Genomic DNA, 18125 nt, shown 5'->3' on the forward strand with positions numbered 1-18125 from the left:
AATAGAAATAGAAACCAAAGTACGTACATAGTTTCAAAGTACATTTAAAATTTCTTTAACTTAAAAAGCAAGTGAAATTAATTTTAAGAATATATTTTATTTGACTCAGTACATGAATAATACTATTATTTTAACTTGTAGTCAATATAAAAAAAACTGTTGAGATATTTTACATTCCTTTTTTTTTGTGGGGGGTAGTCACTAAGTCTTAGGAATTCCATCTTTACACTTAACAGCACATCTGTATTCAGACTAACCACATAGTGGCCAAACCGTGGGACAGTACCATATTAGACCATCAATCAGCAAACCTCACTCAGAAGCAAAGTTAATTTGAAAAGGGTCCTTAAAAGGCCCACCTGCCCACAGCCCTTTGAATTTCTTAGGCCTTATGACTTTGCATACATTCATTAAAAGCCCAGTGTGGATTCACCATCATCCATAAGTCGATTCTGAGACAGAAGAAAGAAAAAATAGGTCCACAGTTTCATCTCAATTCCAAAATCCCAGAACTTGGAAAACCAGAGGTTTCTTTGCAAGGTTGGCACAAATTAATTTGGAGATGTCGGAAGTGATGTGAGGTGGCTTATAATGTACTGAGCCCATTTAGCATGAGTACTTGCATTTTGCCGTGGAAATATTAATGTGTGTTATTCCTGAGTGTTTTTCCAGACCTCTCTGTGAGTATATGCGCCATGCTCTCTCCTCTTCTAGAATCTGAAATATACTGAATTCTAAAACATCTCTGGCTTTGCAGGTTTTATATAAGAGAGCATGGGCCTGTGGTAGTGTTTTTCAAACTTTCTGATTGTGATCATGGTAAGCAATGTATTTCACATTGTGTCCCAGGGCAGAGGCACATGCACCCAAAACAGAGATTTTGTGAAAGGTATACTCCTTAACTAGATGCAGTGCATTCTGATATCTTCTACTATATTTTTGAAGCTGCTGCTAACTCACTGAGTTAACAGCATGACCTACTAAAAGGTCATGCCCACAGTTTGAAAAACATTGCTGCAGACTCTGTTCTGAGGACCATGGAGAGCAGCGCAAGGACATGGCACCAGTCAGCAAAGAGAGAAGAGATGGGCTTCTGGCAGGGATGCAGCCCCACTTCTCCCCTCCCCTGTGCATTCCTAGGCCTGCTGCTTTCCATTGTGGTGTAAACAGGACCATCACAGCCATACCCTCAGTGTTTGTTGGCCATTATGACCCATTTTTCTGGTGTTTTGGACACCATGTAGGTTATTCAAGGAAATTTCCTGGCCCGGTTTGTACTTGGACTTTCAAAAGAAGCAGGAAATTAAGATTGCTATTGGGCTATTTTATGCCTTTGGGAAATTGAGATATGCCTTATAAAAGGGGTGGTTACATGGGGACCCCATTTGTTCAAACTTCACTTGCATATTAATAAGGATTTTTTGATCATCTCTGTGATCAAAAGCTGCTTATGTGAAAAAGGGAATTTATTGGTTCATGCAGTTGGTAAGTGCGGCTGGACCTAGGGACTCTAGCAATGTGGGTAGCTCTCTAGTTATCAGCGTTTTCTGGCTTTATCCTGACTGGAAAGCGAAGTGTCAACTGCAGTTCCAACTATACATCCTCATGGATTATAATCCAAAGAAAAAAAGAACCTTTTTTTCCAAAACCCATATAGCAAATCCTTGGAAAATTCTGGCCTTGCTCAAACATATCATTGGGTCCTGAAGGATGGCCAGTCTTCTGCTACATCTCTACCTCCTGTGGTTAAGCTGGGGGTTAGAAAGTAAGAACCCAATGGAACAGGTTCTCCCATTACCAAAAGAAGGGGGAAAGTATGCTAAGTAGACTAAAACAATTCATTTGTATTCATTATTGATTCCTAACTTCTGCAAGGGAATGACTCCAAGTTGATGGGGTCTGTCTACATGAAGCAATCATATATAGCTGTCTGCTTGATTATCAGTTCTTGTCCATTAGGATGTTCTGCTCAGAAGAAGCAGGGTTAATCTAGCTAGACAGCCATTCAGAACTACTTTTGTCAAATTTTTTTTATTAAAGTTCCCTTTGTGGGGAGATTTTTGCTTTTCCACTTTTCTTACATTAAGAACTATTTTAAGCAGATCTTTTTCTTATGCTCTTCCATAACTTAACATTCACACCCCACCCATCTCATCAGCTGTTCCATCCTCTGGATTGGCCCCTGGCACTGGGGAGTCTGGTGTGGAGGTTTGGGCTGGATTTTCACCTAGCTATTTTGTTTCCTGAGCCAAGAGTCATAGCTTCTACCCTGTTTCTCCCATCAGGCTGGTCTGGAGGGCTTGACTCTCTTGAAATCCATCAGCACTGAGTGGAATAAGTGAAGGTCTTGTTCAGATCCTTCCATTTCCCCAGATGTCATGCCCTTTTCTGCTTTTGCCCTCTGGGCCTTTGGAAATCCCCCGTCAGTTCCCACTCTTGACTTATTTCTAAGGCTGGCAGAAGTCGGTCTTCACTGCCCACTGCCCTCACCCAGGCCATAGTGACATTTTATCCCAGACTTCTCAAAGTACTTTTATTCCCTGGATCTTTCCCCACACTTTGCTTTCATCAGAATTTTTTTGAATTCTGTTGTCTCAACAATCTGTTTTAATAAGCACATCTTTACCAATGTAAAGTAGACTCAAATTAATGTAACAAACTCTAGGCGTGGGGCCAGAAGGACCTGTTGAATCTGAGCTCTGATATGTACAGTGTGACCCTCCTTTGGCTTCCCTCCATGAAATGGGAATAATGCCTACCTCACAGGAGGAACTGAAATTGTATATACAGACTGCCTGGCCCAGATTCCAGGGTCAAAAAATGTGCTGTGGTAGTTTAATCTCCATTTGCAAGCAGAAGAGACCCCGCTCAATCTGGATTAACCAAAAAACAGGACATCTTGGCTACAAATAATTGAGTGGTGTAGGGGGAAGCCAATTTTAATTGGGGCTGAGATGTTGTCGTCAGAATCTCCAGGCTGTTTTCCTCCTCAGGTAGGCTGCTTCCAGAGATGGCCACAGAGGCCTCTGGGTAATGTGCTAGCAGCTCAGAGACCTCGGGGAAGGAGACACTTAATGGTAGTTCCAGAAAGAGTCCCAAGGCTGATGCTCATTGGCTTGGCCATCCCTAAGCCAATCACTGTGACTGGAGGAATGAAGCACTCTGATTGGCTAGGTCCAAGGTCATGTGGCTGCCCGTGGAGTGGAGGGTAGCATTCTAGTCCCAACCAACCCACACATATAGTTAGGTAAAGGGGTTTCCCAAAGGAAAATGATGTGCAGGTAAGGGCAGGTGGATGCTGGGGAAGGGGGAGAAGCAACAGCCATCACTGTGCATGCTTATGGGTCATCCTGCGGGAGGCCACGTTTGCAATAGCGCTGGATGCTGTTCTTTGCCCAAAGGAGCATTGCCTTGGTGGACTGTCAAGGAGGGCAGATGGTGGTTAGAGAGGCAGAGGGTGGAAAGAGGCTGAAGAACCTGGCAGCTACTTCTCAAATCACGATCTGGCACCAACTCTTGTTCTACCTATGTGTTCTGGTGTGTCTAACCTGTTAAGACCTGGGCTGGGGAGCTACAGGAAGCCTTGGAAACCTCCACTTGCTTAATTTTCAGCATTATGTGTTTCTAGAAAGGTGGTTCCCTAGAGGGTCTTAACCTGAAGTCCACCTGTTTCCCCTGCTGTCCTTCTGCTAGGACCTAGTTCAGTTGTTCTGCAAAACCAAGCATGGATATTTCCACTTAGCGTTTTGAAGCTGTCTTACTAAAATTATCATGCATGTGTGGTGGGGGAGTATATGTTCATGAAGCTTTTCTATATGCATCTTATAGGAGGAATTTAGGGTATTTTTAGCAGCTAACATCTAACTTAGTGTATGTACTTTATGGGATTATTTTGTGATCTATACACTGGTCCTGTGAAGTAGGTACTATTTTCTCCCATTTACAAATGAGAAAAATGAAGCACAAAGAAGTTAAACTTCCCAAAGCCACACAGCCAATATGTGGTAGAGCCAAGAATGAAAAAAGATTTTGAACTACGATGCAGACAATTTGAATTTGAAACCTGGTACAGGTGGGGAGGGCATGGCTCCCGTGGGGAGGGCATGGCTCCCTCCGAACCAGGAAGCCAGGGGAGCGTGAGGGTGGGCGTGAGACCCCCAGGTTCCAGCAGCCTCCAGGGTCCAGGCCGGGCAGAGATGCTGGGGGCACCTGGAGGCCTCCGTCTTCCCACCCAGCTTCCTCGGGGCCTCCGCGCAGCACCCTTGCCTGTGTGGGCTGCTGGGCGCTTCATCAGGACGGCGCCGCCTCCTTCCGGCTGACTGCGAGGTCAGGGTGGTGCTCGCTTTAGACCGCCGGGACTGAGTGTGACCCTGTGGCGGGCAGAGGCCTGCCCAGGATGAAAGCACCCCCAGCCCACCCCGGCACACCAGTCCAATGGTGTTTCATTACTTTTGCCAAATGCTGGGAATAAACAGGAAATCCGAATGGTATGGTGGTTTTTTTCTTTCCATACATCTTTAGTACGTGTCCTTTTTCTCTAATATGAATAGCAAGTGAGCAGGAACAAGCCTAAATTTGCAACCAAAACCAAAAGCATTGTGGCCACTAGAGCAGCATCTTTTCTGTATGTAATAACTCACTCTTCTGTTTTGAGGAGTAGGGAAGGGTCTAGAAAAGGAACAAAAGATTCCCCATAATCCCTCCACTGAGAGATGACTGTGGTTATTTTCTAGCTGCCATTTTTTTTTCCTATCAGACACAGTACTTCCTAAACTTCCAGTGTGAACTTGAGTGACCCCCAACAGCCTCTTGTTCAGAGACTGAAATGGTTTGTGCCAGTTGTGAGACTTGCCACTCAGGGAGCCACCCAGCTGAACCTTTGTGCCTCCCACCCGCATAACTGGCCTCCTGGGAGTCTGAATGAAGCCACTCTTCTGGCAGATTGCGTTTAAGGAATGTCCTAACTGGGCTGGGGAACAAAGGCCTCCTGGGCCCCAAAGCCTCTTTGTCTAGCCTGGACCCTGGTGGCTGCTGGAACCTGCAGTGTCTTGTCCCTGCCCTCATGTGCCCCTGAACTGCTAGAGTGTCCTGCAGTCAAGCTCCTCTGGCCCGGGGTTCCTGGCTCACGGGGGGCAACCGCCACCATGCCCTTCCCACCTACACCCTTGAAAAAGTTTTCCCACCAGTGTGCCAGCCAGAAGTGAGATGCATCATGTGTTCCTAGCCCCATCCACTGCTAAGGGCAGCCCCTGACTGCTCATTCGAGAGATATTAACTGGCCCAGGTAGGGCCTGGAATTGTGGCCAGGGATTGGTAAGCCCTTTTCCTGTCCCTACTGGACAGCCCAGCCCAGGTTCTTTTAGTAGGAGACAACTCAGTAGGAGCTTCCATTAGGCCGTGCGTGTGCGTGCGTGCGTGCGTGTGTGTGTGTGTGTGTCTGTTTGTTTGGAAGCCTTATGCTCAGCAGATGTTTTCTAAGCACTGACTTTGAGCGCTGTTTCAGCACAGTGGGAGAAGCCAAACCAGGAGATGCAGTCCTTTACCTATACAGAGCTTTCAGTTTCATTGCAGAACAAGGACTTGCACTCATGGGACAAACAGAAAACAATAAAGATGGAAGACTCACCAATAGCATGTGTGCTGTTGGACTGGATGGGCAGGAGGATACGGAGTTGCAGTGGCCCTTGGCAGGCCTGGCGCCGTGCTGCTTCCATGTGCACGGTTTGATGCCTTTGGGGTAGTGTGTGGATTTCCGAAGGGCCCTATCTGAGCAGCTCTGCTTCCAGCTGGCTCCATAGTTGGGCTTGGAATTCTGCTCTTGGGGAGGGTTTTTCCATTTGAGAAGTACCAGTGAGCAAGTCGAGTTGTTTTTCCAGTAGTGCAAGCTCAAGCCATAGCAAAGCATCTGTCCCATCTCTTCAGCCTGCACAGCGAAGCCGGGAATGCGGAGGGTGGCCTCTTCTTGGGGAGAGTGTTTAAAGCGCTGAGACTCCAAGACAGGTGAGAAAACGCAGATCTTGCAAAAATGATGACAAGCTCACCCAGAGGTCAGGCTCGGCAGGGAGCAGCACATTCACAGCACTGGTAAATGGAACAAAACCCTCTCCCCCCTTGCCATTGCTTGGAGATGGAGATAAAGAAAAACTCCTGGAGTATTTATACTGGAGGAAGTTATTTACATTTCTGGTTCAGTCTCCTGGGGTCCAAGCAGGCAGGATCAATGACAACCGCTGGAGGGGGAGCCTGCAAATCTTTTGGGTTCTTGATTGTCAAGGATAAGAACTCCCACTTGTTTAAGCAGGAAGAAGAGCTGAGTTCAATGGTGTGTAAACGTAGACACCTTGGTGCTTGCCTTCCACATCCTACTGTCCCAAAGGGAAAGGACTTGAGGCGGGGAAAAGTGTATTTTCAAGTGTATCTGATTTTATATAATAGGCACGAATCTAGAAAGTTCGACATGTAAAATCAGAGTTGAATCATATAGAAGTGCTATGGAAGTTTGTCATTAAAAGAACCATAAATTTATTAAGTTCAAAGACCTCACAAAGCAATAATCACAACTTTGTCTCAGTGGTTCACAATCTTGGCTGCACTTAAGAATCATCACCTGGGAAGTTCTGCGAACTCCTGAGGCCCAGGCCACACCCAGAGCAATTACAGCAGGATTTCTGGGGAGATCCTGAATTTTTTTCAACTCCCCAGGTGATTCCATTGTGCAGCCATTGCTGAGATTCACTGATTTGCACATGCCCCTGTATGGTCATCCACGAAGAATACCAAGAGAAGGCATGCCCTTTCAAATTGGCAGGAAGGTGCCTTCAGTAGCATGGCAGTCTGGTGTCAAGGCACAGGACCTGCTGTGTCTATGCAGACCCATACAGCAGAGGAGTTACATGGATATATGGAGACATACAGGTTTCCTACATCCATAAAATAGACTACACAGCAATCCAAAGGAACAGATTCTCATACATGCAACCACCATGGATGAATCTCAGATGCCTTACATTAAATGTAAAAAGAGTCAGACTCCAAAGACTATGCAGGGCTTGGGAGTGGGGAAGTGGTCACCTGCAAAAGGGCACAAAGGAACTTACCTTGGGTTGTTGGAAATATTTTATATCTTGAGTGTGGTGGTCATTACCACAGCTGAGTGTGTTTGTGAAAACACTGAAACTATATAGTTAAAAGAGGATTTTACTGCATGCAAATTATTTCACAACTAAAATATTTTTTATGAGGGGATAAATGGTGGTATGTCCATTCAGAGGAATGTTATTCAGCTCTAAGGAGGAATGAAGTATTGATAAATGCTGCAACATAGATGTGCCTTGAAATCATTATGCCTAGTGAAAGAAGCACCACAAAAGACCACATATTATATGATTCCAATTTTATGAACTGTCCGGAATTGGCAAATCCATGGAGACAGATAGCAGGTCTGTAGTTGCTACAAATCTGGGAGAGAGAGGAATGGGGAGCAACTGTCTAATGAGTTTCTATTTCAGGTGATGAAGTTCTGGAACTAGATAGTGGTGATGATGGTTGCATAACATTTGATTGTATTTAATGCCACTGAAAACTTCAAAATGCTTAAAATGTAAATTTTATGTGTCTATTACAACCATAAAAAAGAAGGAAAAAATCCACTTTGTATTAACGTGCCAGGCACACAGCAGGTACTTTGTAAAGACTTGCTTGGTATTTGATACTTTTGAAGAAAAGGTTCTTTGGCCTGATGTCTCCCTTCTGGCCTCTCAGCCTTTTCTGCCCTCCATCACAACTGGGTGGTGCTGTAGCTCATCACACAACCTTTCAGCCCCGTGACTTTGGTTGGTCCCTAGCAGCCAAGTTCATGCAGATAATATGCCCAGTGGCTCGCTCTTGGGAATTTTTGGAGTGAGGAAGGGGATGCATGTCTTTATACTTCAAGAATAGGTCTGCTTAGTTTCATGTTTGGAAGGAAAATCATGCTCAGTCATGGGTCTTCAGCAAATGCAGCTGAATAAATACAAGTGTGTGCATGAAACAGCAGGGGAACTATGAAGAGCTGTGTTTTCGACATGTTGGGAAGACATTTACGGTTGGGAGCCTAGTGACCAAAAAGCAAGACGGCTTCAAGATGAGAAAGGCTGGGGGAGGAGGTCATCTGGAGGCAGAGCTTCGCCATGGCTGAGGGCAATGAATCGAGCAGCTGAAGCGCCCAGCCCTGCGTGGGCCTTGGAAGTCCTGAACAAGAATCTTATTGATGATTTGTCAGACCCTGAGCAGACCACTCTGAACTTTAACAGAGCCAGGATGGAAAGCACAAGGGCCTACAGTTTCCAGAATGAACAACACACTTATTTTTCACTCCCTCCACTGGAGGATGAGGAAGGGACCAACATGGGAAGATGGGGGGGTGGGGGTGGAAGGGGAGCAGGATGAGCACATCCCAGAGCCTCAGTGAAATGGCCACATTCCTCTGAGCTTTGAGGGTTGAAAAATGTCACTGGTGCCTATCCGGGCCTTGTCTTTGTGGATTGTTATTTCCAAGAGCCTATAGCTGGACCCAAAAGGAGTGATCACTGGCCTCTGCTATGCTTAGCACCTTGTGAGGGGCCCAAAACTGCAAAGACGGGCCCTTGACCAGAAAGAGCTCCTGCCTCGCCTGGAATACAGACTTGGCGCACAGTGAGATGACTGCGAACGACTGCATCCGACAGTGGGGAGCCTTGGGGGGCAAAAGCTGGCAAGAGAGCTGAGCGCTGCTGGCCAGCAACTTTGTGGAGAAGGGGCCTGGACGGACCTTGAAGGATCCAGGCAGGAAGGGAAAGGACACCCCAGGCTCCGTGGCCCCGGCTCCTGGTCCCGCGAGTCTTCAGCCCTCCACGGGGCACAGCCATCCTAGTGGAACAGGAGGGTATCGCTGCTTCCTCGGTGCTCTCCTCAGCCCACCAGCCTGGCTCACCACCAGGGCCCACAGGCGGCCCAATTCCCTGCAGTGTCCTCAGACCTCTGTGTCTGGTGGCATTCTGCACCTCTCAGCCACCCAGGGGCATCCTCTCTTCCAGTCCCTGCATCAAATGAGAATATCACCTCTGTCGGATATTCAGAGTCCAACCTCTCCTTTCCGTTCCCCACGCCCTGCCTTGCCAGGTTTGCTGGAACAGGAGGCAGAGGCTGTGACCCAGATAAACCTCCCTGACTTCTTGAGAAGGGCTGCAGCCAACAGATGGCAGACAGCAACTACTTTGAACTTGGACACACTTGGATTTGAGCCCCAGGGGGCTGCAGGTGTGAGCGAGTTAGGTTGTAATTCAGCCTTGGGAGCCCATTTCCACACCGTGCACCTGCAGGAGGTGGCGAGGACTGGAGGAGAGCAGAGTCCTGCACAGCCACGTCCCCTACACTGCCGGCCACTGTGATTGGGTTGCACCCTTATTGTTCTCACTGCACACAACACAGTTGTCTACCCGGCCTGCCTGCCTCCCCTCCTGGTCTGCTTCCACCATCCTCCCCGCTGTTTGCAGTTACTCTGTCTCTAGCCTGCTGGAAGAGCATTGCTGCATGGCCTGCCCCACTGCATGGCCCAGAGGCCCTGCAGGATAAGGCACTAACTCCTTCACAAAGCAGATAAAGCCCTTGTGATCTGCCCACATGATCTAATTATGCAGTTCTGGCCTCAGAGCCCACCTGCTCCCCCTTGAGACCTACCCCGTCCTGTCCCCATGCTGCGTATGCCACACACACAAAGCTGTTGGTGCTTTCCCAACCTACCATGTGCTTTCAGCCCTTGCGTCTTCTGAGCATATCATTCCCTCTTCCTGAAATGTCCCTGCCTCTTCCTGGTGAGCTCCTATTCATCCTCCATGACCAGCTTATAAAGCCCGCTCCCTGATAACCCCAGAATTTGTCTCTCTTTGGTGCATTCCTGATCCTTGGAGACATTCCTGAGTTACTACTGTTCTTACCCTGTGAATCACTTGTTCCCCTCTCCAGACAGGGCCCCTGGGAGGATTCAGGAGCCCATCTGGGTCACCTTTGCTTCCCCAGAGCCAGGCACAACCCTTTATACCTTTTGGCTCAGTACTTATTTGCTCACATGAAAATAAACAAAGACTGTTTTCCAGGAATAGGGTAGCTTTTGGGAATGTCCAAGGATGTGAAAGTGGAGACCCTTTCAGTTTTTGTGCTGTTTTCTTTTTGTGTAACATGCAGAAGTCGCAGTAACATCCTGGAAGAGTCCGGGAGGTCAGGAAGAATGCAGCTTGAGATCCTAATTGCCTTGCAAGGCCCTTTCACTTTTCCTCATCCAGTATAGCTGAGGTCAAGGCTCAGTGTCACTTCCTCATATTTATCCTTCATTTTCCCCAGTTTGACTGTTGAGTTTTAGCCTGTTGAGTTCCCGCAGCCAACAGGAAACCTGTGAATAGCTGTTCAAAAAAAAAAAAGAAACAAAATAAAAACCATCCTCAGGCCTTAGACTACTTCTGCCTCTTCCCAGAAGCCTTCCAGGCCTAGGACTCTTACCCGATCTCCTGTCATACTTGATGTCACCTGCTTGACTCTTGACTATTTGACGGTATGCCTTGGTCTATAAATTGCTTCTCCTGTGCTGGTCTTGTGCTGCCCATGAGCTTGCAAAAGGCAAGAACCACAGTTCTGATTTAGGCTGACAGCCCAGCTGGGTGCTAGCCACCTGGTGGGGTCTCACCTGCTACTGAGCTGTGGGCTCTGAGAGCTCTGGCAGGTGCCTTTTCAAAGCCCACTCCATTAAGAGGCTGATCAGTTTTAAGTAAACTGGGCAAAACCATTGGCCTCTTGGACGCCCCTGCAGGGTTCTTCCCTGTACCCAAGGGCAGGGCTGAGAGACTACTCTTGGCCCGTGGCTCTTCTCAAGCCAACGCAGATGCAGCCTGCTTTCTCGCCTTCACTGTCATTCGCCATCCCATCTCTCTGGTAGAGAGGAGGGCCATCTTCCGTCCCACCTGTAGGCACTCGGGCCAGCGCTTACCACATGCAGCTTTTGGGCCACTGGCTGCACTTTACCTTCACTGGACTTTTGAGAAGCAGAGGGAAGTGGACACCCAGACCTCTGTGAAAGCTGCCTTGTTCATTGTACTTCACCTGGACGCTGAAGAAAGAGAGAGGCGGTTTCTCTGCGTCTCCAGTTTGGACAGACTAGAGTTTCTTTCAGGACTACTTTCATGCTTCCAGGAGTACTCCTGCCAGGGACAGGGGGCTCTGGTCTGTGATGGGTACCATCTGTTCCTCTGAGCGAGCTGGCTAGCCCCAGGACACGATCTGACAATCCTCTCCACTAGTCCTGTTATCACTGCTGTCTGCTGAAACCAGTCCTCACCCCCTTTCCCCACCTCCAACTTGCCCCACAATCAATGGCAATCTTCCTTCCAGGGGCTTGGTTATGCAGGCATGGAATTCAGAGGCTACTACCGCACTGAGACTCAAGGGAGTGTTTGAACAGAAGTAGGGTGCTGGGCTCTCCTTTAGAACCAGGAAAGCACAAGGGCTTCTTTCTCTGATGAGGCAAGAGGTGGGCTAGGGCTCTGGTCTAATTCTGGGAATCCAGGCCTTTGGGGGATACTAGAAGAAGGCCCTACACGGAGGCACTGGGTAGGAAGTTGTCAAGTGCTCGCCTTGGCATCAGGTGGTAAACCGGCTCCCTGCCGTGGGCTGTGTGGGACCTTATGGGCCTTCTCTGGGCCACCAGGTCCACCCCTGCAAAATGGGTATAATAACGCTTACCTCTTAGAGTTGTTGTGCACTAGTAGGTGCCTATAAATCTATTCATTCATTTTTCATTCATTGCATAAACACTCATTCAACACTTATAACTGTGAGGTGCCAAAGATACAGAACAGATGTGGTCTCAATGCTCCTTGAGCTAACAGAGTGTACAAGGGTGAGAAAGATAGAACTACAACTTAAAAATGAGCAAGTCCTCAAAAAACTAAAAATAGAAATACCATTTGACCCAGGAATTCCACTCCTGGGAATTTACCCTAAGTATGCAGCAGCCCAGTTTGAAAAAGACAGATGCACCCCTATGTTTATTGCAGCACTATTTACAATAGCCAAGAAATGGATCAACTTAAGTGTCCATCAGTAGATGAATGGATAAAGAAGAGGTGGTACATATACACAATGGAATATTAATTCAGCCATAAGAAGAAAACAAATCTTACACATGCAACAACATGGATGGAGCTAGAGGGTATTATGCTCAGTGAAATAAGCCAGGCGGAGAAAGACAAGTATCAAATGATTTCACTCATCTGTGGAGTATAAGAACAAATAAAAAAACTGAAGGAACAGAATAGCAGCAGACTCACAGAACCCAAGAATGGACTAACAGTTACCAAAGGGAAAGGGACTGGGGGTGGGGGGCGGGAAGGGAGGGATAAGGGGGAAAATGGGACATTACGATTAGCCCACATAATGTAGGGGGGGGACATGGGAAAGGCAGTATATACAGAGAAGACAAGTAGTGATTCTATAGCATCTTACTACACTGATGGACAGTGACTGTAATAGGGTATGTGGGGAGGGACTTGATAATGGGGGGAGTCTAATAACCATAATGTTCAAGTAATTGTACATTAATTATATCAAAATTAAAAAATTAAAAAAAATGAGCAAGATAAATAGGACCATTGATATTATTCATTGTTGATTTTAGTTACTTTCAATTTTTATTTTAAGAATATTTTATGTTCATATTGTTAATAAGTTGCGATTAGGGCTATGAAGGCAGGAATTAGATGCTGAGTTAGGACATGACACGAAATATCTCATCTGGAAAAGCATGGTTAGGGAAGGCTTCTCCGAGGAGGAGGTGGCCTTCCTTTCCCCCCTCTCTGTTATGTGGTAAGGTAGGGAATGTTACATTGGAAGCTCTTGCTTTTTCTCTAAAGGGATCTTAGAGAGGAATGCTACTGGTGGGGAATATGAGTAATTCATGATGCTTGGGGTGAGAAAAAGAATCAGGATGAGAAGAGATGATGATTTCACAAGCTCAGCTGTGGAGAGCTGCAGAGACTTTGTCATCCATAGTAGCCCTGTGGGATGGGCAGGGCCCGCATAGTCGTCTCCACTTTTCAGTAGGGAATGAGCTTGGAGAGGTCGCCTGACCCCTCGGTTCCTGCAGCACATGATCCAGGGGAGGTCACAACTTCTGCCTGCCGTCTTTAGGAGCACCACCCTCCAGGTATGGCCTCTGGCCCTGTGTTTAGACCTGTGGTTCTCAGTGTTGACTGCATGCTGGAATTACCTGAGGAGGTTTAAGAACTACAGATTCCTGGGTTCCACTCCCAGAGGTTCTGATAATCAGCCTGGGGTGTGGCTTGGGCATCGGAATTTTGAGAAGCTTTCCAGGTGGTCCAGTGCAGCCAGGGTTGGAAAGCACTGTTCAGAACTTCAAGGAGCTTGCTTCCTTCAATGAGCATGTTCTGGAGAGCCAGCTGGGCAGCCAAGATGATGAGCCCATCAGCAAATGAGCGTCCAGTTCTTAGCAGAGATTTAGGTCATAAATAATAACAGCAAAGATAATGGTGAATGCATGCCCCTAGACTCTTGCCTTCTGCACTAGCATTTCTACGTGGTGGCTCCAGCTAGAAATGGGCAAGTGCTTCTGCAATGGGGGCCTTTGAGAAAGCTATATTTAGTATTTTGATCCTGGGCACCAGAGCCCTTCACTGGCTGGGAGTGATGCTGGACTCAGTGGCAGCTGAGGTGACCCAGCCACTGAGGAAACCCTTTGCCCATCCAAGCATGGCTTTTGATGGGTCATCCATTCTTCTGCAGGAACAATATAACCACTGTTTCATCTCCTTGGAGTGGCTCTGTTTCCCCATCCTTGGGGAAAGGATTAACAACTGAGTCAGCCACAGAACTTCTTTTGATGGTTGCAGGTTTGACCTGTGTTCAAGTCCACTAGACCCTGAGCCGTTCTGATTGACCTTTTATTGAGGAAGACAATCCCATTTCCAGACTTTGATGGGATTCGTTGGGCCACCTTAGCCACTTTACTCCAGCAAATGGGAGGCCTGTAGCTTCGGCAGAGGTGGTCCATCTGTAAGCCGAGGGCCTGTTTCCCTCTCCCCATGACTCTGACACTGGGAATCTGCCTTTCAACCAGGCCTCCCATGTGCTGCCAGGTCTCACCCCAACCTTTCACCCTCTGGGCCCTCGAGTCCATGGCAGGCTGCTAGGGGCTCCGGAGGTGTATCTGAGCTGGGCCTTTGGAGAGAAGGCCGCTGCTCTGAGGGTTCTTCTGCTTTCTGTCTCTAGCCCTGGAGCAGCTGCTGACAGAGCTGGACGCCTTCCTCAAGATTCTCGACCAGGAGAGCCTGAGCAGCACAGCCGTGGTGAAGAAGAGTGGCCTGGCCGAGCTCCTCCGGTGTTATACCAAGAGCAGCAGTAAGTGTGGCCCGGGCCTCAGGTCCCGGTGGGACCAGAGCGGTGGCTGTATGTGTGCTCGGGCTGCCACAGCAAGATGCCACAGACTGGGTGGCTTCAATAACAGGAATTAATTTTCTCACAGTTCTAGAGGCCAGAAATCTGAGATCAAGGTATCAGCAGGCATGGTTCCTTCTGAGGCCCCTCCTTGGCTTGTAAACAGTCATCTCCCTGGGTCTTCACACTGTTTTCTCTCTCTGTGAATGTCTGTGTCCAGGTCTCCTCTTATAAGGGTACCAGTCATTTTGGATCAGGACCACCCTAGAGGCCTCATTTAATGTTAATTACCTCTTTAAAGACCCTTTCACCAAATACAGCCACATTCTGAGATATTGAGGATTCAACATATGAATTTGGGGCGGGGGTACACAATTTAGCCCAGAACAGTAGTGCAGGAGTGATACGATGTGAACAAGACTCCCAGAAATCTCTGGACACTCAACACGGCAGCCCATGAGTGAGGTTTTAAACAAAGTGTTTTCAAAGCACTTTTCCTTCCTGGTTGAAAGTAGAGATGGGATAATAAGCTGTTACATAATAGTAACGCTTGAGTACTTCCCATATGCACACGTATTAACTTGTTTCATCTTCAAGACACCCTATGAGGTTAGTGTTCTTATTACAGATGGGGAAACTGAGGCCTGGAGAGTTTAAATAACCTGGCCAGTGTCTGTCAGATGGCCCAAGGGAAAGCAAGAAAACAGTTTTAAGACTTTGTAAATCACAGAACCCCAAGTTCATTGTTTTTTCTATTTTTTTTTTACTGAGGTAGATTTTATATACAATCAAGTACATAGATCTTTAGTTATCAGGTCAGTGAGTTTTGACAATTGTATACACCTGTGTACCTGCCATCAAAAACAAGACAGAGGGCATTTCCCTCATCCCAGGAACTTCTTCCTGGTCACTTTCCGGGGAATTTCTCTCCAGCCCACCCAAAGGTAACCCGTGTGATTTCTCCTACCATAGGTTAGCATTGCCCACTGCAGAGCCTCATATGAATGGAATCCTTCCTATGGTGTGTACCCTACTTGCTCAGGAGATTCATCCATGCTGTCTGTCCATGTGTCAGTAGTTTGTTGTTTTATTGCTGAGAAGTATTCCCTTCTGTGAATATACCAAAATCAGCTTATCCATTCACTTGTTGATGGACATGGAGATTGTTCACAGATTTGGGCTTTTGTGAATAAAAAGGCAAGTCTGAAAACTCTTGTACAAGTCTTATAGACACAGGCTTCATATCTAGCACATTCAGATTTTCTTTTTTTCTGTAAAGAAAAGCTTTCTTGTGAAATAACAGTTCAGTTGAGTATATTTTTAAATTGAATGTTTGAGAATTGGGAGTGATGTCTGGGGACAGTAAGAGACCATCTGAGGACATCTAATACCTCTGTGTTGCAGCAGGAGCAGCCTGAATTCAGGGAAGGGAAGGGAAGTGCACCTGCTCTGGCCATCACAGTTAGGAATTCACCCTTACATCCAACCTGCGTCCTCCAGGCTATATTTCAGGGTCCCTTTTCCTTTTCCTTGTTCTTTGTGGAACTAGTTTCTATGCTGTGAATAACAGAGATGTTGTCAAGCTGAAGCATGTTGCTGTATGTCTGGCAGCCTTCTTTTCTGGTGGAATCGTCCAGCTCTGTAGCCTTTCATCAGGGGCGTTTTCCTTGGGCCCCATCCTGCCTTTGCAGCTCTCCAAGCCACCCAGTGGTTCCCAGGCTCCTGGCTTTGTAGTCAGCGTCTGCTGGCCTGTTATGAGTGCTGGTCAGCAGCACATCAAAGGTGGGAATGGCAAATGGGCAATCCACATTACAAAGCAGGTGAGTTGGGGAGGGATGAATCACTCACAGAAGGGTTCATCAGGGAAAACCTTTAAAAAGCACACTCCCCAGACCATTTAGATGTGCTTTGACTTGAGAATGTTCAATGACAAAGAACACCTCTGTTGGGAGTTGGAAAGCACCTCTGTGATGGGGTCTCACCTCTGGTTCTTAGTTCTCACCACTATATCAGAGTCCCCTGCGTAGGGTCCCTTTTCAGTTTAATGTGCTAGGTAGCTTCATGTAGGAGGACCTGTTTCACCCTTGATCTTCATAAGTTCTGCTCTTCTCAAGCCAGGCCTTCCCCACCATTGGTCACTGCAGCTTGCTGGGCCTCAGGAGCTGTTGAGAACAGTCCAGGGGGTGCCCCAGTATGAATGGTCCCCAGAGTGCCACCCAGACCACCAATCCATGTGCACAGCTATACCAAGGCCTGTGGCTGCCCCTTCTGTTCCCAAGGTTGATGCCCACTTATTAATAGCCACTGTTTGAGAACATCCGCTCCTGGTCCTGTTTGCACCCTCTTCGATGGCAGAGTGGTTAGAACAGCAGCTAACATTTTTTGGGTACTTCCTGTGTCCCAGCATTGAGCTTAACATATGAAATGACATGGATTACAGCACCTGGTTGTTATCCTTGTCTTACCGGCAAGGGAGCTGAGGCCTAGAAAGCCACTTGTTTAAGGCACATGACTGTAAGTGGCAAACAGGGCTTGGACCTAACCATTATATGCCCCTCATCTCCCCATGTTTCAGATTAATCTGCACCATGTTGATTTCTGGGCTCCACAAGACAGACTCCAAAGCCCCTGAAATTAAAGCACTCATCTTCCTCTCAAGGAAGACTCCCAAGACTATTTCACTGTCTATGTTCCAGAAAATTAGCTCAGCCTGATGGGGCTTGTAGGTAACAGCAGGTTACTCATTTTGAGAGTCTGTGGTCTAACCCTGGCTGAGCTGCTGATGCCCCCACATTTCGGTCAGAGTACCAGCATCTGTGTATGTTTATGCTTTTCAGTTGGAATTGCCCGTTTGGGTGTTCAGATTTTCTGCTGTATTACTGTAATACAAGTTTTTCCCTCTCTTTGCTTTTTGCCTGGATGGTGAGATCAAGGCAGAGATTGAGGTCTGTTTATCCAGGACCTGCTGTTTGTTCCTGCCTTGACCCCTGAGGGCTGTGGGGCCACCAATACCCTGCTCTGAGACTGAGAGTTTCATAGGCTGCCCCTCTGATAGGAAGAGCTTCAGATGTTCTGTCTATCCAACCACAGCAAAGAGAATCCACGTCCCGTCTCTCCCTGCCCCTCACAATTTCTGGGAAGGACTCCGCTCTGCAGAGTAGCTCAGAGTACAGTGAGCTCCCCTTTCCAACCCTACCTGTGGCCATCATCATTTCCTACTTAGCTGTGTAACTTCCCCTTTTGGGTCTGCCTCCCCTAACCTCCCACAATGGGTTCATGAAGGCAGAGACACTGTCTATTTTATTCCCTGCTGTATCCAGCACCTATGCTGGTGCTCAGTGCACTTCTGAAGATGAATGAGAAAATAATACAAAGGTTTCCAACCCACGGCTACTGCATCTCAGACATGGGACAGCTCAGCAGCCTCCCCTTCCAGGGCCACGTTCACTGGGCTTTTCCCAGGATGGCGAATAGTCTGGGAGCCTCTTATTTACCAACCTGAATGGTATTGGATTAGCAACACGGAGAGTCAAAACCTAGTCAACAGCAGCTTGCAGAGCACCCGAGGAAGGAAAGGCAGCCTTGTGAGTTTTCTCTGCAATTTGCAAATCACCAGCCTGGGGAGGAAACATTGGGCTCGGTCCAACAGTTAAAACAATAACAGTATC

At 47.4% G+C, this 18125-nt stretch overlaps 1 protein-coding gene across 9 annotated transcripts in view; it reads left to right on the forward strand.

The window, feature by feature from the left end:
* The window catches only part of AFAP1L2 (actin filament associated protein 1 like 2), a 92840-nt gene that overhangs the window by 42763 nt on the left and 31952 nt on the right, over positions 1 to 18125 (forward strand). For all 9 annotated transcript variants that reach the window (XM_037011389.2, XM_037011390.2, XM_037011391.2 and 6 more), the window contains one exon: positions 14293 to 14421. In XM_037011389.2, coding sequence (XP_036867284.2) covers positions 14293 to 14421 — 129 coding nt within the window. The remainder of the gene's footprint in view (positions 1 to 14292; positions 14422 to 18125) is intronic.

The sequence above is a fragment of the Manis javanica genome, chromosome 7 (genome assembly GCF_040802235.1).
Source record: "Manis javanica isolate MJ-LG chromosome 7, MJ_LKY, whole genome shotgun sequence".
NCBI lineage: Eukaryota > Metazoa > Chordata > Mammalia > Pholidota > Manidae > Manis > Manis javanica.